The sequence below is a fragment of the Oncorhynchus gorbuscha genome, linkage group LG26 (genome assembly GCF_021184085.1).
Source record: "Oncorhynchus gorbuscha isolate QuinsamMale2020 ecotype Even-year linkage group LG26, OgorEven_v1.0, whole genome shotgun sequence".
NCBI classification, from domain to species: domain Eukaryota; kingdom Metazoa; phylum Chordata; class Actinopteri; order Salmoniformes; family Salmonidae; genus Oncorhynchus; species Oncorhynchus gorbuscha.
Genome location: NC_060198.1, coordinates 5,858,641 through 5,885,969, shown reverse-complemented (window position 1 = coordinate 5,885,969; position 27,329 = coordinate 5,858,641). Strand labels below are relative to the sequence as shown.

General features: G+C 44.5%; 2 protein-coding genes across 7 annotated transcripts in view; one reads left to right on the top strand and one right to left on the bottom strand.

The window, feature by feature from the left end:
- LOC124015951 (coiled-coil domain-containing protein 85A-like) overlaps positions 1-8,828 on the bottom strand; it is a 38,188-nt gene extending 29,360 nt beyond the window's left edge. For all 6 annotated transcript variants that reach the window (XR_006835264.1, XR_006835265.1, XM_046331448.1 and 3 more), the window contains exons 1-2: positions 8,085-8,828; positions 5,817-6,969 (exon numbers count right to left, since the gene is read on the bottom strand). Coding sequence is in view for 4 of the 6 variants with exons in the window: in XM_046331448.1 (XP_046187404.1) it covers positions 5,817-6,969; positions 8,085-8,321 (1,390 nt within the window). In the remaining 2 variants the exon portion in view is untranslated. The remainder of the gene's footprint in view (positions 1-5,816; positions 6,970-8,084) is intronic.
- A 426-nt stretch (positions 8,829-9,254) lies between these two features.
- LOC124015923 (protein transport protein Sec23A) lies at positions 9,255-23,515 on the top strand. Its single transcript, XM_046331405.1, has 17 exons — positions 9,255-9,434; positions 10,901-11,126; positions 11,519-11,576; positions 11,807-11,893; positions 12,826-13,062; positions 13,809-14,036; positions 15,335-15,493; positions 16,409-16,524; positions 16,813-17,017; positions 17,227-17,316; positions 17,533-17,639; positions 18,022-18,175; positions 18,563-18,640; positions 19,404-19,565; positions 20,091-20,177; positions 21,917-22,138; positions 22,425-23,515. The coding sequence occupies exons 2-17, from the start codon at positions 10,906-10,908 to the stop codon at positions 22,512-22,514; spliced, it is 2,301 nt and encodes a 766-aa protein (XP_046187361.1). The 5' UTR covers positions 9,255-9,434; positions 10,901-10,905; the 3' UTR covers positions 22,515-23,515.
- Positions 23,516-27,329: the final 3,814 nt, after the last annotated feature.

The following is a 27,329-nucleotide window of genomic DNA, read 5'->3' as shown; positions in this document are numbered from 1 at the left end:
CTATATACATCTAAAGCGGATCCTAACCCCTTAATTATGCAAACATTTTTGGAGGACTGTAATCTTCCTGCCCTGAACCAGGAAGATTCCAACTTCCTGAATAAGGAAATATCTCTTGATGAAATCCGAGAAACAATTAAATCTCTAAAGAGTGGCAAGACCCCGGGCCCAGATGGATACCCTGGTGAATTCTATAAAACATTCAGCAACACGCTCTCCCCCTATCTGCACAAAATGTTGATTCAGGCCAATGAGGATGGAGCTCTCCCTTCTACTTTGGATGAAGCGTTCATTACAGTTATACATAAGAAGGGTAAAGATCCAGAAGAGGTAGGGTCATACAGACCAATATCTCTCCTTAATACAGACCAAAAGATTTTAGCAAAAACTCTGGCTAACAGGCTTAGCACTTTAATTGGCAAATTGGTCCATTCGGATCAGACCGGCTTTATCCCTAACAGAAACTCATTCTTCAATCTCAGGCGCCTCTTCAATATTATGTACTCTCAGAGGTTACCCAACGTGGACCTTGCCGTCATATCTCTTGACGCCGAAAAGGCCTTTGACCAAGTTGAGTGGCCCTATCTATTCAAGGTCCTACAGAAATTTAATATTGGAGATGGGTTCATAAATTGGATCCAGCTTTTATATAGGAACCCCTGTGCCAGAATACTCACTAACCAATCATTGTCGCCCGATTTAACCTCAACAGGGGGACAAGGCAGGGTTGTGCGCTGTCGCCTTTGCTCTTCGCCCTAATTATCGAACCGCTCGCTCAGACGATTAGATCTCATGCAGCAATACACGGCTATAATACTAAAGATACTCTAAATAAGATCTCCCTATACGCAGATGACATCCTCCTCTATGTAACAGAACCCCAGGCTAGTATCCCAGCTATTCTTGATGTGATCAATTTGTTTGGTACCTTCTCGGGATACAGAATAAATTGGAACAAGAGTGAATTAATGCCCATACGGTCGCAAAATACCTCCTGGCTAGAACATCTCCCATTTAAGTTATCTTCAGAAAAATTTACCTACCTAGGAATTGTAGTTACCAAACAATACTCCTTACTATTTAAAGAGAATTTCCCCTCTCTGATACAAAAACTCAAAGCAAACATACTATTTTGGAGAACTCTCCCAATTTCTCTGCTCGGAAGAATTAATGCCATTAAAATGGTCTTCCTCCCACAACTGCTCTACCTATATCAGAACATCCCAGTATTCATACCTAAATCCTTTCATAAACAACTGGACTCAATTATCAATCCTTTCATCTGGGATTATAAAACACACAGGATAGGTAAAAACATCTCTGTAAATCCAAGATGGAAGGAGGATTGTCTCTCCCAAATTTTATATTTTATTACTGGGCCGCTAACCTCCGCATTGTTACGTTTCTGTTGGATGACGTACTCCCGGCATCCAGCTGGCTTAGTATGGAGCGGGAGGAGTGTCACCCCTTCTCTATTGGCGCTGTGATTTTGTCGCCTGTCAATCTGGAGATGTCACTTTATTGTAACAATCCTATAATACATAGCACAGTCCGAATCTGGAAGCAAATTAAAGTCCACTTTGAGCTCAGACCAATGTCATTCATGCTCCCTATCGCCAGGAATCCCTCCTTTGCCCCTTCTAACCTTGATAACACCTTTGAGCGATGGGGAGAGTTGGGGATAAGCACCATAGGGGATTTATACATAGAAGGGACCTTTGCTTCCTTTGAGCTGCTGAGGGAAACTTATCATCTTCCCAGAAGTAATTTTTTCAGATACCTACAAATTAGAGACTACGTTAGAAAACACCTCCCAACATTTGAGAATGCTAAACCTTCCATGTTTGACGGATGCATAAAAATATGCCCCACCTCAGATAAACTGATATCGCGTCTATATGATGCTTTTCAATCTGTTAGCACACCTTCTACTGATGCCATCAAGGCAAAATGGGAGGAAGAACTAGGGACTGACATCTCAGTGGCAGACTGGGAAGAGAGCTTGGAGTATATCCACACATGCTCCATTAATTCCAGACATCGTCTCATACAATTCAAGGTATTACACAGATTACACTATTCCAAAACTAAACTGCATAGGATATTTCCTGATACTACATCCCCTACATGTGATAAATGTCAGGCCACGCAGGGTACACTACTCCACTGCTTTGCCCTATGCTCTAGCTTGCATGGTTATTGGTGTGGAATTTTTAGGATCCTCTCTGAAGTTTTGGAGACTTCAATAGATCCAGACCCGCTTCTGATAATCCTGGGAGTATCTGAGTCCCTAAACAGATTAACCAACCCCCAAAAACAACTAATCTCGTATGGTCTCATCTCGGCAAAAAAACTAATCTTGTTGTTTTGGAAAAGGAAGGAAGCGCCCTCTACCAAATTATGGCTCAATGAATTGGCAAACACTGTACACTTAGAAAGAATTAGATATATTCTGAACAATAAATTATCAACATTTGATAAAATCTGGCAGCCTTTCCTCTCCTACTTGGACGAGTCGGCGCTGTGAATTTGTACTTATTAACGCACTCTCAATGGTAAATTTTTTATCTACCTTTGGGCAGCGTGTGCTGGCCCTACCACCCGAGCAGTTGGGAGGGGGGAATGGGGGATGGGGGATAGGGGGACATCTTCCCTCTTTCTTTCTACGTGTCCTTGTTTTGTATGTCGTGTTCTGTATTATTTGTTCTGCACCCAGAACTCTGGGTCTTGTTGTTCCTGTATGCTCTTTTATGTTTAGATAAGAATTGTATACCTGTCATGTATACCTATACACCATTCTTGTGTGTGTTTAATAAAAATATTTGAAACAGACACACAGGCACACACTTACACACACACACAGAAACACACAGAAACACACAGACATACACACAGTGCATACTGTACTACTGAGTGCCCAACTGCAATCAGCTAATACTATCCAAACACATAATCCAATTCAGAGTTGTGCTTTAAACCTAATCCTTCAAAATCCATGGAGGATTCTAAATGAGTAGAAAACATTCTACACTACTATTAGCTAGCCTGCCTAAAATGCCTATTGGGGAAGTAATGTGAATCTAATCTAGACAGTATGGTTCTAGGTTCTTGCTCCACATTACAAAGTAAGACAAATGAGAGTTCAAAACCAGTGGAGGATGTGTAGAACAGTGGAGGCTGCTGAGGGGAGGACAGCTCATCATAATGGCTGGAACGGAGAGGATTAAATGGAAACCATGTGTTTGATGTATTTGATACCATTACACTGATACCGCTCCCACAATTACCATGAGCCTGTCCTCCACAATTAAGGTGCCACCAACCTCCTGGGGTGTACGATACTGCTACTACTACTGATACTGCTAGTACTATTTGTACTATAACTGCTGCTACTATTACTACTACTACTGCTGCTACTACAACTACTGCTACTACTACTAGTCTAGGCTTTATTTGGGTATTAGTTGGTCTAATCTACATTTACATTTACATTTAAGTCATTTAGCAGACGCTCTAGATCAAATAGTTCTATGCCTATGCATTTTTCTTCATTTTGCCAAGTAAGGCAAATGAAAGTTCAAAACTAGTCAAACATGTGCACTTCTACTTCAGTCCTGCGTATTCTTGAGCAGTAGTTAGTTCTTCTAATCTATATTGTACGGATCAATCATATGGTTGGGTCCATATTTATTTTACCTTTATTTAACTAGGCAAGTCAGTTAAGAACAAATTCTTATTTTCAATGACGGCCAAGGAACAGTGGGTTAACTGCCTGTTCAGGGGCAGAACGACAGATTTGTACCTTGTCAGCTCGGGGATTTGAACTTGCAACCTTCCGGTCACTATCCCAATGCTCGAACCACTAGGCTACCCTGCCGCCCCATATTGCAAAGTAAGGTAAAAATTTGAAGAAAACTACTACTAGCTATTAGCCTATTCTGGGGACAGTGGTTAGTTGTACTAAAATGTAGATAATATGTATGCTACGGTTCTATATGTTTTGCTCTATATTGCAAAGTAAGGCAAATATTTCACCTTGCGGAAAATGTCCTGTGGCTTCTCTCTCTCCCCTTTCTCTCTCTCCCCTTTCTCTCTCTCTCGCTACCCCTCTCTGTCCTCTTCATCACTACCTTCCTCTCTCCGCCAAGCAGAGCCACTCAGCACTTTTACCTCAGCTAGAGAAATCACCATCATCAGCCACCGTGGGGTATCCAAACACCAGCCAAGGGGGTACTTTGATATTCTCTCCCTGACACCCTAAGACCTGCGGCTCTCCCAACGAGATGGGTGGAAACACCAGCAGACTTGGAAGAACGAGGAAGTATGTTAGTGGAACGGTTGAAGTGGAGGCGGCAAAGGAGGTGGGAGGGGAAGTTAGGGGAATGACTTATTACGAGAACGTCTTACTACACTATACCCTGCACCTCAGTGTGCACTTTAAGTGCAGTTGATTTGGAGCCGCCTGGGATTCCATTAGAAACATCCAAGCTTCATTCAACCTCATTCTTATCAAGCCTCTATTCCCAGCACCCTTCAGTTCCCATCCAATACCCCCAGAGATATGGAAACACATCTAATGGATTCTGATCACGGTTCTTGTCAGTTTTTCTCATTTAATTACACCAGTTCCCGACATCTCTCAATCTCTTTCTTGTTCTCTGTCCCTATTTCTCTGAGCAAACTTTTTTTAAATTACTTTTATGAGCCACATAGCTAATGAAAAATGTAGAGGTCTCTGGTATTAACTGTCTGCAGAGGTATATGTGATATGTGCATACGGTTTAGAAATGCACACAGAGTATAATAAACATTAGGAACGCCTTCCTAATATTGTGTTTCACCCCCCCCCCCCCCCCCCCTTTGCAATCAGAACAGACTCAATTTGTCAGGCCATGGACTCTACATGGTGTCGAAAGCGTTCCACAGGGATGCTGACCCATGTTGACTCCAATACGGTAACAGATGCCAGGCACCCCGGTTTGTGTCAAGAACTGCAACGCTGCTAGGTTTTCCACTCTCAACAGTTTCCCGTGTGTATCAAGAATGGTCCACCACCCAAAGGACATCCAGTCAACTTGACACAACTGTGTGCACCTAGCAGCGTTGCAGTTCTTGACACAAACCGGTGTGCCTGGCATCTGTTACCATACCCTGTTTAAAGGCATTTAAATATATTGTGTTTCCCATTCATCCTCTGAATGGCACACATACAGGACACAATCCATGTCTCAGTTGTCTCTAAATTATTCTTTAACCTGTCTCCTCTCCTTCGTCTACACTGATTTAAAGTGGATTTAACAAGTGACATCAATAAGGGATCATAGCTTTCACCTGGATTCACCTGGTCAGTCTACTGCATGTAACGGAAAGAGGAGGTGTCCTTAATGTTTTGTACAGTCAGTGTATAAGGGTCTGTATGTGTCAGGGTTGGGGTCCATTTCAATTGAAGCCAGTCAATTCAGGAAGCAATTTCAATTTAACATTCAGAAATGTAAAACCCTTTGAAATATATATCTTTCTAGTTTTTTATTTATTGAAAAGTCATTGAAAATAAATGCCCTTTATTAAATGATTTAATTGGAATTTCAGTTTACTTCCTGAATTTCAAATTACAGTACTTCCCTGGTATGTGTGGTTGGGTGGACTTTAGTCTGTCTGTGTGTGTGTGTGTGCGCGCGTGCGTTCTGTTTGTATGTGAATTAATACTTCTTTGAAATCTCAATTAACCCCTGTATTCTTACTCGCCTTATAACAGTCCTTGTAACAGCCCTTGTAACAGTCTTATAACAGTCTTCTACCAGTCTAATAACACCTACCGTTCATGCCGTTGTAGATGCTCCTGTGATGCGGTGACAGCTCTTCAGCGGTGGCCGGTCTCTTCTGCGCCTCTCTCCCAGGGCTGCCGAACTTCATGTGGTCTGGACTCCCACTATACTGGTGCCTGTGAGTCTCTGGACTGCCCCCGGCTGACATCACACAGCCCTTCTCATGGTGCTGGTGCTCTGGCGTCCCCAACCCTAGATGTGCCTGTCTGGGCTCGGGGCTTCCACAGCAGCTACCGCCCCCGATGCTCCCCCTGTGGTGCCTCTGGTAGAGCTCCCCGGCGCTGCCGCCCTGACCCGACCCCAGGAGGTGCTGCTGTTTCTGGGAGAGAAGCAGGTCGGAGCTGTGGAGGTGGTGGTGCTTGGTGGATGGGTGCTGGGACTCGGGGCTCCGGCGTCCCACGTTGCGGCCGTACTTCTCGGGGCTGAGCCCCCGCATGGAACGGGCGCTATGGGTGTGGTCGGGCACCGAGATGGAGCCGCAGCGGGGCCGGCAGAGCTGGGGCATGGCGTAGGGATACTCCAGGCTGGTGCTACGGTGCCTGCCCTGGGGGTGAGGAGGTTCAGGGCTGGAGGGGATCTCACGTTCTCCACTCACACTGCCAGCCCGGGGCTTTTGGAGATGCTCCGGGCTCCCAGTTCCACCGCCCCCGAGGCTACCGGCGTGTGTAACCAGGTGGAGCTGCTTGTGGTGGGGGTGATCGGAGCTGTCGGCGCTCCCCGCGCTAGACGTACTACTCCCATCCCCCACGTCCCTCATCAACAACCCTGTCCCGGGGACCAGCAACAAACTACTCTGGCTATCGATAGAATTCCTACACCCTCCTGCCACCCCCACCACACAACCTCCCCCTCCTCCTCCTCCACCAACCCCCACCCCTCCACCACCTCTTCCTTTCTCCTCGTCGAGCAACAAACAGAGTTCTTTGAGATCCAGGTTCTCCCGGACCACCTCGTCCTGCCGCACCTCCAGCTCCTTGAGCTTCTGAAGGTACAACGTCACCTCCTTCCTCATGATGGAGGCGCTGTAGCGCCCCAGTCGCTGCCACTCCCTGGACACCCGCTTGCCCTTCTGACGGTCGTCATCCAGGAAGCAACACAGGTCCCTCAGCTCCCGGTTGTCCTCCTGCAGTTTCTGGTTGATGTCCTGAGGAGAGGAGACGAGATGAGTGGAGAAGGAGAGGAGAAAAGTGTTCATTAGTGCTATTTTATTCATTCACTCGTATCTAGGTCCCTGCTGAGGTAGAAATCTCTTATTAAGGGGACCTCGCTTTAATATCATGTCAATCAAAGACAGAGTCAAATAGAAATGAAATAAACCTCTGTATTACATAAATATGGATGTGAACATGTTGGATGTAAGAGTGGTAGAGGGCAAATAGGCCGTGAGTGATCTGAGAGAGGGAGCCAGGGAGGGAGGGCAAAGCACCAGGCCAGAACATACCGCTCTGTCTCTCTCTCATTTGCAACATGACGGCATCTTTGCCCAAAGTTCTCCACCTCCCCTAATTATCCATAATAACATGCACCTCAGACCCTCCAGCACGTGTAGTTTAATTAGGTACCATGGTGCTTCGGGCTGGGCCTTTTGGGCCTGCTCTCTGAAGCAGCCAAGGATCCTTCCTCCATCCCCATGTGCTTCGTCTCAGTCGCTCCTATCTCATTTTAATGAATCCCAGAGTATCGGAGTAGGATGTTAAATCAAGTCTATGTAGCTCGGAGAAATAATAAGATTATGCCGGGATTAGTATTGCTAGTTACACTGCACCAAATATGATTTGGGAGAGAGAAGTCATATATTTGGGGAGTCTAATGAGTATTCTGGGTTAAATAGGTTTACTCTTGTCGCCTAGTAGAATTTGTTGGTGATATTCCAAGAGCAAGCAGCAAGGTTGCGCCACAGGCCTACACACCAAAGCTTTTGCAAAGGAGATGGAGACTAAAGACAACAGGTGAGTGAGTGAGAAAGAGAGAAGAATGATGATGCCCTCTCACTATGCTTTCTGGTGGAAGATGATGGATGCTCATGCGCGCTCACAGATACATGCACAGGGAGAGGGAGAGAGATCTTGTGAAATGAAATGAACTTATATACATCCTGCCTCCATTTCATCGTGTGGACAGCGGCGCCCTTTAAAGAACGCGCAAACTCAACCACGAACACCCTCTCGTGCTGTGCGCGCTCAGGTGCGCCAGTGCGGCCTCCCCGCGGTTAACTATTATCTCATCTTTTTAGAAATGCCATGCGCGCCCATTCCTCACCTTCAGCCCTCTTATCTCGTTCAAGTGCAGCTGGAGGCTGCGATTGACCTCGCGGATCAGATTGCTGTGGTCCAGTATCACGCTCATTTTATCGGCTTCAGACCGCCGGAGCCGCCGCACCAAATCCTCTTTGGTCCACTTGAGAAGGTCCTCGTCCTGTATATTTGAGATGTCCTCCGCTGGACTTTCACTCTTTGTTATGGACAGCGAAAGCTGTGGCTGACTAGCGTTTTCCATCCCTACGGTTCCGTTGTCGGGAATACCGGCGTCAAAAAGGCTTGAAATACAACTCAGAGGGCACTGACAGTCAACCTCCGCTCGCAGTCAAACTGATCCGGAATTACCGTTCGAAATCAAATGCATAGTTGCCTGACCTCTCTCTGTGCTCCGAACACTTCAGCCCCCAAATGCAACAGCTGAGGACGCCGCCGAATCCCTCGTCCAACAGTGAAATATAGCCCTAGAAAAGGCTACGTGCAGCTATCTAACATCCCGAAACCCCGACATGGACAATTTTTTAGTTCATGCAAGTTTGCACCTGAATGCATCCACATTTAGTCTCTTCCGTCCTGAAGTGGAGAGAGCTTCGGCGGGTAGCGGGTTGCTGATGCGCATCTCCCGCCTCTTGTAGCTGTACAGTCCAATACATAAGGGAGGAGGAACCGCTGTAGCATCGCTAGGCAAGTGCACTGCGCGTGAATAGAGGGAGAGAACGTGACTGCAGTGACTAGCAGAACCTCCTCTCTCTCTCTCTCTCTCTCTCTCTCTCTCTCTCTCTCTCTCTCTCTCTCTCTCTTCTCTTCTCTTCTCTTCTCTTCTCTTCTCTTCTCTTCTCTTCTCTTCTCTTCTCTTCTCTTCTCTTCTCTTCTCTTCTCTTCTCTTCTCTTCTCTCTCTCTCTCTCTCTCTCTCTCTCTCTCTCTCTCTCTCTCTCTCTCTCTCTCTCTCTCTCTCTCTCTCTCTCTCTCTCTCTCCATCCATGTTTCTCCATCAAATGATGCGGGAGTGATGGGTATGCGTTGGGACCCAGCGCCATCTACAGATCAAAAGCCATGGGCTCCAGCATTTCGTCATCTTTATTATGGGCCTATAATAAATTCAGGACTTCATTTCCCATGATCCTCGTGTGCGTGCTTGTATCCTACGTCATGGACACGAGAGCCAGAAGATGTAGTACACGTCATTCTACTGAAGTTGAGGCACACCGGCCGGGAGTTGCCCCCTCAGATTCTTCGCTCTCTCATTCTGTTTGCGCATCGATATTTATCACCTAAATGCTGATCCGATTTGATTTATTACAGTCTAATATATATTTACCTTCGTCTGGATTTCCAACTGGATCTGTATAAAAGGTATGGTTCTCCGTCTGATCTGCCTGCATCAATTTGATGAAAAGTGTCTAGCTAGGCCATTCTGTTTGCGTTTCCTTGGTGGTTCGCCCAGGAAAAAAGCCGACTAAAAGCTGGGTTAGTCCCTTAGCAAGGCTAGCCTAGTTAACATGTATCGTTAATATAACTTGCATGATCGTGTTTTATATCAAGTTAACATTATATGTCGATGGCAGATTGACTTTAGAAATACTTCCGGAATTTGGTAAAAATGCTAACTGACGTTAGCTAACGTTACCTTAAGATCAACTAGAACCTGTCGCTAACTAGCTTGTTGCTGCTACTAGCATCCGCCTCCTTTCAGGAAGGCATCTCTACTAGGGACGAGATCCTAAAATGTGATTTGTGATACCCGTCTAACCATTTAACTACTACAACATGCTTGTAGCCAAGATGATCATCATTTGGTTCCTAGTAAATGGCCAGTATATAGCATAGCTAGAAGATACAGTTTTTAGTCTGCCCATTTAAGCACTCAGTTGTGTAATCAATGGATCGATGCTACTTCGAGTGAAGGGTCCTGTAGGCCAGCTGTCGATCACCTGGTAGAGCTGTTTGACGCGGAGGGTTCCCCTGAATGAGAGAGTGGAGAGGTGCGCGTTCATTTTGGTTCATATCTGAATTCGATAGCTGAAGTGAACTATGGTTTGGAACAGACAGTTCTGTCTTGATAAGTGTGTCAGAAGACCATCAAGTGGTGGTGGTCTCTTCCATAACATTACATGGAATTACATTACAAGGAAACGTTCCATAACATTCCATAACTAGAGCCCTGTGTTTTGTGCGATCATGTGACATGCCTGTATTTTTACCAAATTGCAGCTTTAATGCTTTTCCATTGAACTCAAAATGTCCCCTTTTCACGTCAGATGTTCCAATGCCATCTGTCAGACAATTTATTACATTTTTTTGTGTCTTTTTTTCATTTCTAGATAAGATCAGATAAAAAAAATGTACATGTCACATGATTGTCCAAAAACACAGCATATGTCTGGACTTCCAGAGCTATAGATATCTAAGACATCTGGTTACTGCCATTCATACCTACCAAGGCATGTAAGCCCAAGGCTCACTCGTCCCTGAAATGTTACGTAGTTGAAATAGGTGTGACTCAAAATTAGCTCAGGGATTCTTAAGTATCAAAACATGCCAAACAGGTTTTGATGACGATCATCATCGTCATTCATGTTCCACATAGGCCACCACCTATGAACTTGGAACAAAGCCATGGAAAGATTGAAAAGTGAGCGTCAGCTCACACCGAACTCCAGACTCAAACAGCTCTCGGAGAAGCTACGACAGACTACCTGCCCTTAGCTAGAGCTAGTTTAGCTATCGGACTAACTTCTCTCCATATTTATTTATTTATTTAACCTTTATTTAACCAGACGAGTTTATTAACAATCTCTTCACTTTCTTTCCCATTGAAGTTGCCATGGCGACATACCAGGAGTTTATCCAACAGAATGAGGATCGGGACGGCGTGCGTTTTAGCTGGAACCTGTGGCCCTCGAGCAAGCTGGAAGCTACCCGGCTGGTAGTGCCTGTCTCCTGCCTCTTCACCCCACTCAAGGAGAGGCCAGACCTGCCACCGGTGCAGTACGAACCGGTCCTCTGTAGCAGGGCCAACTGCAAGGCCGTACTAAACCCACTATGGTGAGTATTTGAGGAGTGGAGGTGAATGTTGTTGTTTTAGGCTGAGTGAGTGTTTTTTTAAATTGTTGCTTGTTGACGTTTTTACAAGCACTTAGCTAGAAGCTAAGATATGTCCAACAACTTACCTGGCATCTCTTTGTTTTCAACTTCAGCATTTTATCCTTCTGAGAACTTATGTCTCAGGTGAAGGGAAGAGTAGGAGAAGATCTTTAGGAATGCTGAGGTGTAGCTACATCACTCAGGGACAGGTGTGGTGGATCAACCCTATCCACACCTTAACAATCCAATGTCCATCTGCTCTAGAAGCTCTAAAAGCCTCAGGCTATGTGACAGGTCTGTTTGACTGCTGCTGTACACTGTATCCAAGTAGCTCTTTCTTTCCCCCCTTGTAGCCAAGTTGACTACAGAGCCAAAATATGGGCGTGCAACTTCTGCTTCCAAAGAAACCCAGTGAGTACACCACAATGGACTAAACTGAGCTGTCTGACCAAACACTATTCCACCATAGAATACCGAGGCGCATAATGTACGCATAATGTACCAATAGTCATATCTGTAGGTGGACTACATACATTCCTGTGTTTATACTAGTCATATAGGAATATCTTTAAAGTGGCCTGTCTACATTCCTTGAGCAGGTGAAGCTAACCACTTTTGTCTTCTCGTTCTCTCCTTCACAGTTCCCCCCGTCATACGCCGGCATATCGGACGTGAACCAGCCGGCTGAGCTCATGCCACAGTTCTCAACCATTGAGTACATAGTGCAGGTAAACACGTACAGTTCTACATAGAGATCTCTGAACTCTGCACATAGGCATTATGTTCTGTTCACGCGCCTGGCCTTGTAGTTGTGCGTCTCAACCCACAAAATTGCTTCATCAAATATGAATGTTTCTTTGATCCTCAAGTTGAGTTACCAGCCACAAAGAATGTACTGAAAAATGTACACACCACATGACATTACCATCACTTGTTAAGTTTTAGGTACCAGCAGCATACTACCCTGCATACCACTGCTGGCTTGCTTCTGAAGCTAAGCAGGGTTGGTCCTGGTCAGTCACTGGATGGGAGACCAGATGCTGCTGGAAATGGTGTTGGAGGGCCAGTAGGAGGCACTCTTTCCTCTGGTCTAAAAAAAATATCCTAATGCCCCAGGGCAGTGATTGGGGACACTGCCCTGTGTAGGGTGCCGTCTTTCGGATGGGACGTTAAACGGGTGTCCTGACTCTCTGAGGTCATTAAAGATTCCATGGCACTTATCGTAAGAGTAGGGGTGTTAAACCCGGTGTCCTGGCTAAATTCCCAATCTAACCCTCAAACCATCATGGTCACCTAATAATCCCCAGTTTAACAATTGGCTCATTCATCCCCCTCCTCTCCTCTGTAACTATTCCCCAGGTCGTTGCTGCAAATGAGAATGTGTTCTCAGTCAACTTACCTGGTAAAAATAACGAATAAAAGTTTATAATTTCTTTAGACATTCTTTGCTGTTTATTGTAATGGACGTTGTCAATTTACAAAGTGACATCGGGTTACAAAAGTCACTTGACCTCAGTGTATCACATGTCATGTGACACTATCCCAACATGGAAGAACTCAAAACACTGCAACATAGAAAAACCATGTCAACTCAACTAAAGACCCAGCACTATGTTTCTGTAAAATAACCTCTCCAATCCCGTCTCTGCCACCAATGTAGCGCGGCCCCCCAAACCCCCTCATCTTCCTGTACGTGGTGGACACGTGTCTGGAGGAGGAGGACCTGCAGGCCCTGAAGGAGTCCCTGCAGATGTCCTTGTCCCTGCTGCCCCCCAACGCCCTGGTAGGCCTCATCACCTTCGGCCGCATGGTGCAGGTCCACGAGCTGAGCTGCGAGGGCATTGCAAAGAGCTACGTGTTCAGAGGAACCAAGGAGCTTTCCTCCAAACAGATCCAGGTCAGTCAGTAACTGTTACATACGGGAAGTGAAGTAGTCTTGAAAATGCATTCATTAGTTTTGGGAAAAGTTCTGGATTAGTTGTACTAAGATGACTGTAGGCTATATTTATGACGACAACCGCGGGCCGCATTAAATCTTTCAAGGACCGCATTTGGCCCGAGGGACGTATGTTTGAGACCTCTGATCTAGGTCAAAGTCTGCTTTGTCCATAGAAATGGAATAGGATCTTTGTTGTGGTCGTTTGTCATATGATCATGTCTAGGTGTCCTTGTATCAATTGGAAATTAAATGACAATAAAACAGTAGAATGGGGACAGGATACAGGTCAAAGACAGCCAGGTGTCACAGGATAGGATAAGTAGATATGATTGGCTCTTTGGGATGGTTCTGAATGACATAGAATGGGTCTATGCCACTACAGGGGTAGTGTTCTATACAGAAGAAAAGCCCTAGGTTCCTAACACCCAGAAACAGAGCGTTAGGCCTATACAGAATACAGCCGACAGGGAAAATCCCTTAGTCTGCCATGTAATATTCAAAAACATTGTCAGAGGTACTTTGAAATACAGTGTTGTATAAATACAATGTTATATGACATTGTGTACAGTCAGAGTGTTAGGCCTATATAGAATACAGTCAAGAGACTGGTCAGGCCAAGATAAACTCTTAGGCTGCCATGCAATATTCCACAATACCATTGTTGAAAGTCCATGAGAACTCATAGCTCTCTTTCTCTCTTTCAGGAGATGCTTGGCCTGACGAACCCAGCGGCACCGGGGCCTCAGGGTCGTCCCGCGGCCCCTCAGGATCCAGCCGTCACCTGTGGGTTCCTGCAGCCGGTCCATAAGGTAGACATGAACCTGACAGACCTGTTGGGAGAGCTGCAGAGAGATCCCTGGCCTGTACCACAGGGGAAGAGACCACTGCGGTCTACTGGAATAGCACTGTCCATCGCCGTGGGCCTGCTGGAGGTAATAACCGTTACATAAGCGTGCACACACACACACTTACACACACACACTTACACAAGCACACAATCCTATGTACACAGTTTGTGCGGTGTACAAATAACCTGATTCGATGTAGTCAACATAGACAACTGCCCTTCAAAACTAAACTGAACCCTCTCTGACATGTCACAGGTTTCCACTAACCTTTCACACACTTCTCTCTCTCCTTTTCTCTCTTTTTCTCTCTCTCTCACTCGCACACTGACATTATCTCTTCAGTTAGGTCTGCCAATAGTACCACTCGTACTTTCTGAGGTCAAAGGTCAGCTTCTTTCTTTTTGCCTTATTACTCTCTCTCTCTCTCCACTATCCTCTCTTCCTCGTTCTGGTAACACAACTAACATGCTGTAGGTACATGTTAAAACAGCTGTGTTCCCTGCTGTCCGGTCCTCTGGTGCTGATGTCTACTGATAATGTAATGATTAGAGAACAACATCTGAAGTCTTAACTTCATCGTTAGAACCATCAGAATGGATGAACTTCCCCTTCGGGTGCTTTTGGGAAACCGGCCTCTGGTCTGTATGGTAACTTTATAGGAATGAGTTTCTTGAAGGGATATCGGTAGTTTGGTGAATCCTTACCGTGACTGAGGGAGCATTTGCATACAATTTCACAGTCAAATCACTTGGGATGTCACTGTAATGGGGAAATGATTCAGTTTAGAGTAATTAACACAAGGTTTAGCGTATGTTTTCCCTTCATGTAATACATAGTATATCCCGTGTTCTGTTTGGGACAGTCATTTGTGTACGGGTTGGTGGCCACTAGAATTGATAGTGAATGTTCTGGATTGTTGTCATATCTGTTGATGGTGATGCCAGACTGGAGGTACAAGGACACTGATTGTTAATGTGTTCTGTGACACTGTGATTCCGTAGCGGCTGAGGTTGTGACTTCCTACAAGCCTCTCGGCGGGTTTTTCCAGAACATTGGTGCTGTGGGATTAGAATGTAGGGGATGACAAGACATTTTCTCTGCTTCTGTTCTGGAGGCGTCTCCCTGTTCCAATTCTTAAAACCGACGGGATTTAGATTGCTGTTATCAACGATTGCTGTCGTTATTGTTCACCTGGAAATTCCCCGTACATTCCGTTATATCATACTACAGTTAAATCAGACCACAATAACCTAATGGCAGCTTCTGTGTTGGCAGTCAAATCTCAGTCAGAAATACCATGTTTGATACCATGGTTGAATTACTCAAACAAATAAATCAAATGTTGACCATACTTACCATAGGCACCGTCTTTCCACCCCCAGGGTACATTTCCCAACACAGGGGCCCGTGTGATGATGTTCATGGGCGGACCCCCCACCCAGGGCCCCGGAATGGTGGTGGGAGACGAACTCAAGACCCCCATCCGCTCCTGGCATGACATCACCAAGGACAACGCACGGCATCTGAAGAAAGCCACCAAGGTCAGTCCAAGAGTAACAGAATGGATAGTGTAGAATGGATAGTGTAGAATGGATAGTGTAGAATGGATAGCGCAGAATGGGTAGAGCAGAATGGGTAGCGCAGAATGGAAGTTTTATTGTCCATGTTGTATATGTACACTGTGAAAAAGAGAACTTGTATGTGGGTTGGTTATATCTTGTACAAGGCGTTGTTTTGTCTCTGTTCTTAGTGGCCTTGTTTTTTAGAGTTAAAGCTGGAATCCTTCATTGGTGGAACTGCCACATCCTTTATATTACAACAACAGAAGTTACTGGAAACAACAAACACGTATTTTCTCGGATGTCATTGCACGCTCGATACAACACAATACCTGGTGCAATTCACAGGAGGTTGGTGGCACCTTAATTGGGGAGGACGGGCTCGTGGTAATGGCTGGAACTTTATAGGTAGAATGGTATCAAATACATCAACAAATGGTTTCCATGTGTTTGATGCCATTCCCTTCTCTCTATTCCAGACATTATAATGAGCCGTCCTCCCCTTTGCAGCCGCCACTGGTGCAATTTTGTTTTACCGTGCTGCGCGACACTCCTTAGCTCGGCAACAAAACCAATAACAACGGTGTTGGGGAGGCTAGCGGCTTCCCTCCACTGCGGATTCCATCTTTAAGACTACGCTAGTTTTTAGAGCTAAGATGGATGAAACAACTTAAGCCATTTTTGTCTTAATGTAGTTTAGCTTAATTATTTTTCTTTCACTCACGTCAAGCTCTCGCGATGTGTCAAATATTTCGTTCAAGTTTGCGCTCTCTTCTCTCTCCATGCCTCTTCTGTTGAGGTATGTTCATGGACACCGATGCTCCAAAGAGTTCTCAAGGTGCTACACAGCACTGTTTGTATATGTTGCAAACGGTTCCCTTGTTTTGTTTTACTCAGTACTACGACGCCTTGGCGAACCGTGCGGCAGTGAACGGCCACAGTATTGACATCTACGCCTGTGCCTTGGATCAGACCGGACTTCTAGAGATGAAATGTTTATCCAACCTCACTGGGTTAGTACCAGTCTCAGACGACCTACGCCTGACCTGTGTCCTGTCTCCACCTGATTCCCCTAGTTGTGCTGAATCCCTCATGTCCCTGGTGATTTGAAAACTGTCTACTGAAGCTTTTATTTGATCTGAATAAGAAATACCTTTTGTACAATTCCCTCTACATTCGATAGGATGACTTTTCCAGAGACTTCATCCTCACTAGCTCATTGACTTTTCATCTTGTATTTATATTCAAATTATGCTGCTGAATATTCATGTTTTTTCCCCTCCCGGTTTCCGTCCTCTCAGAGGTCACATAGCGATGGGCGACTCCTTCAACACCTCTCTGTTCAAGCAGACCTTCCAGAGGGTGTTCAGTAAGGACCACAACGGAGAGTTCCGCATGGCCTTCGGAGGCACGCTGGAAGTCAAGGTGTCCAGGGAGCTGAAGGTATCGGGGGCCATCGGGCCCTGTGTCTCCCTCAACGCTAAGGGGCCGTGTATATCAGAGAACGTGAGTCTTTCAGGCCCATACAGAATCCAAATAGGGTTAAAAAAAATATATAATCCCAGAAACGGTCCCAAAATTCCCAGCTTTTCCAGAATTTCAGGAATGTTTTGCGGGAATTGTTCAACCTTCTATTCTAATAGCATTTTCCCCTCTGGAAGTGAATTGGGAAGCTGTTTTTCATTGACTTCAATGGCCCTTTGTCTCTGTTACAGGAGGTCGGTGTTGGAGGAACAACGCAGTGGAAAATCTGCAGTCTCAGTCCCTCCACGACGTTGGCCTTGTACTTCGAGGTCGTCAATCAGGTGAACACACTTCCCTTTGATCAATCACTTGTTCCTCATTTCATTCTTACTCAAAGTAGTCATTGATTTGGGTCGACCAAACCAATGTAATGTGACAATTCATCATTCACACCTCAGTGATTCCTTAGGATGTGGTTTTGAGTATTCAAGCAGGATGTTTAGCAATATTAAATGTACTCATATACCAACTATTGTAGTTATATTTTCTCTGTGCAGCACAACGCCCCAATCCCTCAGGGTGGTAGAGGAGCGGTCCAGTTTGTCACCCAGTACCAACACTCCAACACCCAGAGGAGGATCAGGGTTACCACCATCGCCAGGAAGTAAGTCTTCTCTCTCGCTTTGAATCAGTAAACAGGAAGTGGGTTTGCAGAACTGCTACATCGTTCTTGACTGAAGTGTGACTGAACTGACAGCCCTTACTATATATATATATATATATATATATATATATATATATATATATATATATATATATGCAAGACTCTGCATTTTGGCCACGTCACATTTCTCACATTCTGTTAACTCACCGCTTAAAGACAAAGTCCATATCGGCCGTACAAATGAGGATGTTGACATTCGCCCTGCCCTGTTAAATGACTGGAAGTGGACGTGCAGCCTAGATTTGTGCTTACAGACACGTGCGTCAGTCTCGCCCTGCCCCTAACCTGTCCACTCCCTCTCTCTCTCTCTCCCTCCATCCAGTTGGGCCGACGCCCAGTCCCAGATCCAGCACATCGAGTCGTCCTTCGACCAGGAGGCGTCGGCGGTCATCATGGCCAGGCTGGGCGTGTTCAGGGCCGAGTCGGAAGAGGGGCCGGACGTCCTGCGCTGGCTGGACAGACAGCTCATTCGCCTGGTGAGTGACAGCTAGGCTGACCAATGTGTGACAGGCTTTGTAATGTCATTGGGCATTGGTCCCGCCTTGGCTATTCCAAGAGAGAGTCGCCTGTTGTTCTTCACACAGCTGAATGTATGTAGGACTTGTGGGTGATTGTGGATGGAAGAATCCTTTGTGTTCTTGTGTCTCTTTGCTCTTATTCATTGTAGAAGAATGTAGAAAGGAGTTGCCTGGAATGTGAAGCAGAATGACACGAATACTAATTCGCTGACCGTTTTTAAATCCCTCTGTGACGTTTCGGGAAGTTGTGTTGTATACCTAAAGTAACAGCACTTGACTGAAGTCCTGAAGGTGTTGATGCCTTAGTTCAAGATGCTGACGTTTGTCTTGTCTCCTTGGTTACAGTGTCAGAAATTCGGTCAGTTCAACAAAGACGACCCCACCTCCTTCAAGCTCTCGGAGTCTCTCTCACTCTACCCACAGGTAAGACTGACACCTAGTGGTACACTCTGGAACTATATGAGCTATTTAATGAGAGCCCTTCAACACAAGTCCTTCTAATAGAGGTGAAGTGGAATAGATTTGACCAGCTCGTCGAGATCTGAATGATTACTTGAGTGCTTACCTCTAACTTTAGCAAAAAATCATATTTATGTCAAAATGGATATATGTAGATACGGCTGTATCCTAACACCACCCAGCACAGAAGCAGAGAACTGTGTAATTGGCCTCGTCTGACAACTTAACACCAGAGGCTTGTATGACGTTGAAACAAAAAGGCAGTGACTTTGTCCGTTGCTACAGAATCACACAATAGTGTGTCCTTGTACCTCCAGTCTGGAGTCAATCACTGTCAACAGACAGGAGTTGAATCCATAACACACAGCACTGTGTCTAGTGGCCATCAACCCGAGTGTTACAAACAGAACACTGAAAACATCATGTTTATTACAGAAGTGGAATATACATAAATATATACATCTAAACATTGTGTTAATCACTCTAAACTGAACGTTAACTCTATTCATCTTAAATATTCCCATTGCACAGATAATCACAACTCATAACTTCCACTTAGTTTAGTTGACCTCGGTGGGATATGTACAGGAACATTTGATTATGCAAGAAGCAATATCCCAAATATAAAAAAATATATATATAATTTGATAATATTTTTAATAAAAACATTTTTTTTTAAGCATATTTCATTATAATTGTTAGAATAATGTCTCTGTCCTCCCTCTAGTTTATGTTCCACCTGCGGCGGTCGCCGTTCCTGCAGGTGTTCAACAACAGCCCAGATGAGTGTTCCTACTACAGGCACCACTTTGTCCGCCAGGACCTGACCCAGTCTCTCATCATGATCCAGCCCATCCTGTACTCTTACTCGTTCCACGGACCACCAGAGGTCAGACTCCTACCAAATACTATGGACACACACTAATGACACACTCTAATTACACACTCTCTATCTCTATAGTGTACTAGATGACGACGAAAAACATGGTCGACCAGTTTCTAGCTCCTAGGAAACTTTGCAGTATTTTTTTTATTTTTTTTAAATGTTATTTCTTGCTGACATTTCTTAATGTTTTAATTTGTATTTTTTGCATTTGTGTGTATTGTTAGGTATTACTGCACCGTTGGAGCTAGAAACATAAGCATTTCACTGCACCTGCAGTAACATCTGCAAAATGTGTATGCGGCCAATCAATGATTAAATATTGAATTGAATTCTAATTAACATTCTAAATGATTTGTTTTCCAGTCTACGCTGTTATAAAACCAGTCCGTATATTAGATAATTAGGTCACATTTCCCTAAGAACTAATTAGTTTAGTCAAATATTCACATGCTCAATGAGTTCCACACTACCTTTCTCTGTAAGAAAATGGATGTGAGTCTTATCCTGTTGTGTCTGTCTGTTCTACAGCCTGTTCTCCTGGACAGTGGCAGTATTCTCCCAGACAGGATCCTCCTCATGGACACCTTCTTCCAGCTGGTCATCTACCATGGAGAGGTGAGAGGTCACGCTGGAAAACAACAGCGCTGGTGCTCTAATGCTAGTTATTAGTAGCTGGAACAACACTACTAATTATTATTATTTCCGAGCATCTCAAACTGAACATCATCATGTAGAGCATAAACAACAATGTAAATCACTATCAATATTACAACAAGAAACAAGACGTGTGTGTGTGTGTGTGTGTGTGTGTGTGTGTGTGTGTGTGTGTGTGTGTGTGTGTACCTGCCTGATGTTATGGGTTTGAAGAAATGGAATACATATTAGTAGATTCATTATGTTCATTCATTCACAATGCCCTGTCATTTTCTATTCTCAACATGTTAAGAAAACACCAACACACAACATCCTACCGTGACAATAACCCTGGGGTATACAACTAACACACAACATCCTACCGTGACAATAACCCTGGTGTATACAACTAACACACAACATCCTACCGTGACAATAACCCTGGTGTATACAACTAACACCAACACACAACATCCTACCGTGACAATAACCCTGGTGTATACAACTAACACCAACACACAACATCCTACATGACTAACCCTGGTGTATACAACTAACACCAACACACAACATCCTACCGTGACAATAACCCTGGTGTATACAACTAACACCAACACACAACATCCTACCGTGACAATAACCCTGGTGTATACAACTAACACCAACACACAACATCCTACCATGACAATAACCCTGGTGTATACAACTAACACCAACACACAACATCCTACCATGACTAACCCTGGTCTATACAACTAACACCAACACACAACATCCTACCATGACTAACCCTGGTCTATACAACTAACACCAACACACAACATCCTACCATGACAATAACCCTGGTGTATACAACTAACACCAACACACAACATCCTACCATGACAATAACCCTGGTGTATACAACTAACACCAACACACCAACACACAACATCCTACCATGACTAACCCTGGTCTATACAACTAACACCAACACACAACATCTTACCATGACAATAACCCTGGTGTATACAACTAACACCAACACACATCCTACCATGACAATAACCCTAGTCTATACAACTAACACCAACACACATCCTATCATGACAATAACCCTGGTGTATACAACTAACACCAACACAAAACATCCTACCATGACAATAACCCTGGCCTATACAACTAACACCAACACACAACATCTTAACATGACAATAACCCTGGCCTATATAACTAACACCAACACACATCCTACCATGACAATAACCCTAGTCTATACAACTAACACCAACACACAACATCCTACCATGACAATAACCATGACAACAACTTGGCCTATATAACTAACACCAACACACATCCTACCATGACAATAACCCTGGCCTATATAACTAACACCAACACACATCCTACCAAGACAATAACCCTGGCCTATATAACTAACACCAACACACATCCTACCATGACAATAACCCTGGCCTATATAACTAACACCAACACACATCCTACCATGACAATAACCCTGGCCTATATAACTAACACCAACACACATCCTACCATGACAATAACCCTGGCCTATATAACTAACACCAACACACATCCTACCATGACTATAACCCTGGCCTATATAACTAACACCAACACACATCCTACCATGACAATAGCCCTGGCCTATATAACTAACACCAACACACATCCTACCATGACTATAACCCTGTTGTATCTCTCTCTCTCTCCACCAGACCATCGCCCAGTGGCGTAAGGCGGGTTACCAGGAGCAGCCGGAGTACGAGAACTTCAAGCATCTACTGGTAGCACCTGTGGATGACGCCCAGGAGATCCTGCAGACCCGCTTCCCCATGCCCCGGTACATCGACACAGAGCACGGAGGGTCCCAGGCCCGCTTCCTCCTGTCCAAGGTCAACCCCTCCCAGACACACAACAACCTCTACTCCTGGGGACAGGTAATACAATGATTATTCATTCTTCAAAACGTCAACTGAGAACCACTTTTTATGTACAATAACAGCTGTGGACTTGATTTGGAAATGGGTGATGTTAAGGTTGGAGTTTCATCATGGGGAGTCGATTGTATTTTTCTTAAAGGAATTGTAGTCTTACAAGTGGTAGAGCTTCGTGTACCATCTGTCTCTATTCTGCTGGCCATTATGAGTCTGATCCAACTGACTGCAGCTTTACTCTAGTGTTTTCACCATGCTCATCACATCTCTGTCTCTTCTCATTCTCTAGGAGACCGGAGCCCCCATCCTCACAGACGACGTCAGTCTACAGGTGTTCATGGACCACTTGAAGAAGCTGGCCGTGTCGAGCGCCACTTAATTTCCCAGTCCCGGGACCAAAGTGACCAGCCTCGTGACCAGACCGATATGCCCACCGTTCTATTTCACTTCACCATACGTCTGGTTGACGAGGCGACCAAAGTGAAGGACCTGAATGGAGAGAGGGATGAGAAGGAAAGAGAGAGACATTCCTGTATGAATACAGGGACCTAGTAACACTTTCCCCACGTATGACCTATGACGGTTTCAAATCCTCTAAGTTATTATCATTCCTGCTTTAAGTTTCCGGAATTTTGCTTCCCTAAAATTGTGATTGACATGAACTTCTCCCCCCACACTGGAAAAGCCTTACTGCACCTCAGTTGTAGCCTGGTCCCAGATCAGTTTTATCATGCCTTGACAATGACCGTAGGAGTTGGCTTATACAGTGCAAACAGATCTGGGACCAGGCATCCTCAGATATTTATCACAGTTCTTACATTCCATTTCACCTTTATAATAATAATTTGGCTAATGACTAGAATTGGTTTCCTCGTTTGTCTGTCTGTGGTAAGGCATGGTCAATGATTACTGCTCGAGACTCTTTAAATATTTTTATGTGCTTGATAACTTCCTATATTTTATTTTTTTTCCATAAAATTTCCCCTAAATAATGATTCATTTAAATAATGTTCTGATTAAACTGTCAATCTATCCTCGTAGTGCTACTGTTTTCCTTGTGAATACAGAAAGACTGGAAGTTCAATGAAAAATGTTATAATTGTATTAAACAAAACCTTTCTTTTTTTTTCTAACACATCTTTTACATAGTCTCGTCAACTGACTACTTTTCCCACAAATCCGTTTTCGCACCATCTGGCATTTTGTACTACTTACCCCGAAACCCCTCGTCACTGTTCTTTCACTCGCCTACTCGAGTCTGTTCCTGATGTTAACACTTGTACTTACGGTAACAAAAGGGAACGTAATTGATTGATTTAGTCTGACTGATTTGTTTCTCAATGCTATGCATATAAAGTGCCAAGACAACCTTATTCACCAGCAATGTGTTTTATGTTTCCCTCATTGTGTTGTGTGGGTTTCTATGTCATAAAGTGTCAAATAGATCAGCAATACCAGAGAATCATTCATCCTTCCATTTCTCTGGTCTGTGTAGACGGACACCATATTAAAATTTTTGTCCCTGGCAAGCGAGCCTATGACTAGTGGAAGTGTGAAGCATAGAACTAGGAATTAGAATACTATCATTCTGGCCCTTCTATGGTACATAGAGAACATTCACACAGATAAGCTAGGGGTCAAAGGGCAGCTGTCTGGTTCATAGTGTAGCTGACCCCTGATTCCTGTATCGACTGTGTTTCCTGGTATCCGGTCTGTCTCATCCTCATTTTGTATTTATTTTTAACCTTTTATTTAACTAGGCAAGTTAAGAACAAATTCTTGTTTCCAACGACGGCCTACCCCGGCCAAACCCAGACGACGCTGGGTCAATTGTGCACCACCCTATGGGAGTCCCAAAACGGCCAGAGGTGATACAGCCTGGATTCGAACTAGGGACTGTAGACGCCTCTTGCACTAAGATGCAGTGCTTTAGACTGCTTTGCCACTCAGGAGCCTGGTAATTTACTTCAAATGGTCTTGATCAAATCAGTCGCTTCACTGGGCAGTGAGCAATATGCATCTGCATTCAATATTGGAAAAATAACTAGCACAAAAACATCCACAAAAACAATTGTAATTTCCACTCTCACACCCAATGTCCCACAGCACATACACAATCACATCAAAACACAACTGATCACTGACAACGATGAGAGTCTATAGGGAGGAGGTCAGAAACCTGGCCGTGTGGTGCCAGGACAACAACCTCTCCCTCAATGTGATCAAATGAGATGATTGTGGACTACAGGAAAAGGACTGAGCACGACCCCATTCTCATCGACTGGGCTGTAAGTGGAACAGGTTGAGAGCTTCAAATTCCTTGTTGTCCACAACAAACTAACATGGTCCAAACACACTAAGACAGTTGTGAAGAGGGAACAACAAAGCCTGTTCCCCCTCAGGAAACTAAAAAGTTTTTGCATGGGTCCTCAGATCCTCCAGAAGGTTCTACAGCTGCACCATCGAGAGCATGGTGACTGGCTGGTTGCATCACTGCCTGGTATGGCAACTGCTCGGTCTCCGACCGCAAGGCACTACAGGGGGTAGTGCGTATGGCCCAGTTCATCACTGTGGGCAAGAATCCTGCCATCCAGGACCTCTGTACCAGGCGGTGTCAGAGGAAGGCCCTAAAAATGGTCAAAGACTCCAGCCACCCAAGTCATAGACTGTTCTCTCTGCTACCACACAGCAAGCAGTACCGGAGCGTCGATCGAGGTCCAAGATGCTTCTTAAACAGCTTCTACCCACAAGCCATAGGACTCCTGAAGGGATATACAGACCCCTCTTTTACGCTGCTGCTACTCTCTGTTTATAATCTCTCCATAGTTAACTCTATCTACATGTACATATTACCCCAACTAACCGGTGCCTCCGCACATTGACTCTGTACCGGTACCCTCTGTATATACCCTTGCTTGTTATTTTACTGCTGCTGGTTAATTTGTTACTTTTATTTTCAATTTTTCAATTCTTAAAGCATTGTTGGTTAGGGGCTTGTAACTAAGCATTTCACTGTAAGGTCTACATCTGTTTGTATTTGACCCATGTGACAAATACAATTTGATTTGACCTCAACAATCAGCCTGTGACAAACCAACACTGTTCTAGAAGCTGATTCTAAAGCGCCCTGCACACCCAGTCAGACAGTTTGATTTCGAGGGTCTGTAAAGTGCAGATTATACTAATCCTTAGTCTCTATCTGTTGAGGGACTAATTCCCCTCCATCTATCAGCTTCAAACGGAAGTCACCAGCCTCCAAACACAAGTGAAGCCCCATGTTTATGGCTGTGAACCAAAGGGCAATCTATTCCCTATGTCGCGCACTGCTTTTGACCAGGGCCCATAGGGCTATGTAGGAAGTAGGGTGCCATTTGGGATACATATCATATCCATGCTTACGATGTTCCTGCTCTTACCTCTTTGGAAACACATGTGCTTTAAAAATGAAGGCAGGGCTGGTGGATCCAAAAGATGTCATGATTTCTATGCAGTAATCCGCTGGTCATCGACACTCCTGCGTAACATAAAGCCGACCATTTAAGCTCTTTTGTATGTGTGTGTGTGTGTGTCCATTTGTTGGGCTATAAATGGCATGGGTATTTAACGTGATGTCTCAGGGTTGACAGCTGTTGACATGGATTGAGCATTATTCAACCGAATCATCATATTTCACTGCCTGATCTCCCCTGCGTCGATGTATCCATTTTGCAGTATATTTAAGCTTTGCATGTGTTGATGATTGATATTTGCGTGTCTAGGACATTTTGATTTCCTATTTTATCTGTCAGGACCCGGTTACGAACCCGGGTCTCCGGAGTGAGAAACAGTCACTTAACCAACTGAGCCACGAATAGTCGGCAGAACCCAGAAGTTGAGGCAGACACAGCAGTACTTGAGACAGTGTAGTTAATGAAGTAAAAAAGTGAAGTCCTTCAGGAAAACATGTAACTCCACAACCTCAAAAGGAATTCCACAAGAACAAAGGTAATCCTCCAAGACAAAAAGGTAAATCCACAAGGTGGAAGGTAAAGCATAAAAAGCCTCAAAAGATACTCAAAAATAAATAAACAAGAACAAAAAACAGAATTCCACAAGAGAGTCCACCGGGATCAACAAGAGTTCACAGAATACTAGGGCTGGGTGCTAACATACAAACACAGAGCAAATAACTGAGGAAAACTAAGGTTTTAAATACAATCAGGGGAAACGAGGCACAGGTGCAAATAATAATGGGGATCAAGGGAAAACAAAAGGTCAAAAAGCACAATGGGGTCATCTAGTGACCAAAACAGGAACAACAACAGGAACAACCCTGGCCAAATCCTGACATTATCAGTCAAGTGTGTGTGTGTGTGTGTGTGTGTGTGTGTGTGTGTGTGTGTGTGTGTGTGTGTGTGTGTGTGTGTGTGTGTGTGTGTGTGTGTGTGTGTGTGTGTGTGTGTGTGTGTGTGTGTGTGTGTGTGTGTGTGTGTGTGTGTGTGTGTGTGTGTGTGTGTGTGTGTGTGTGTGTGTGTGTGTGTGTGTGTGGACCATTTCTATCTTTCTTGAAAATGTGTATCAAAGCTTAGAGCCAAACCTGTAAGAAAGCATTTTTGTCTTGTTTTATGTGCAGTACATGTGAGCGCAATCGAAACATGAACCCGTCCTATCTGACACATACAATTGGCCAATACATGTTCCATTTCAACGTATGCCCTTGACATGTTAAGTAAGCATAATGTATGGAATATGGGTTATACAACAATGGCCTAGTTGCCTCCTATACAAGGGGAGTAGGGTGACTGATGAGATGGAATACTAACCAAATCAGTTCTGTATGGAAAGAATGACGAATGACGAGTTCTTTGAACCAGTGGGCGTGGCTAGGACCTACAGTACCTACTAAATATAGGCTATGTACCAACCTGTCACTGACTGTCTAAACATTTACTCCACCACAGGAGGTTGGTGGCACCTTAATTGGGGAGGACGGGCTCATGGTAATAGCTGGAGTGGAATAGTATCAAATATATTAAACACGTGGTTTCCATGGTTTCCAGGTGTTTGATGCCATTCCCTTTGCTCTTTCAGCCATTATGAGCTGTCCTCCCCTCAGCAGCCTCCTGTGTACTCCACCCTAACCCCAATCCACGTTTCCTTCTATTTGTCTGTCTGTTACAACTACTGTAAAGAGTCTATAATACCAAGCTAAGCC

Bases quoted from the DNA above. Each gene is read 5' to 3' on its own strand.
- LOC124015923 (XM_046331405.1), top strand. From the start codon at position 10,906: ATGGCGACATACCAGGAGTTTATCCAACAGAATGAGGATCGGGACGGC. The intron at 11,577-11,806 runs GTGAGTACACCA...TCTCCTTCACAG, and splicing joins TCTGCTTCCAAAGAAACCCA to TTCCCCCCGTCATACGCCGG. The intron at 20,178-21,916 runs GTGAGAGGTCAC...TCTCTCCACCAG, and splicing joins TGGTCATCTACCATGGAGAG to ACCATCGCCCAGTGGCGTAA.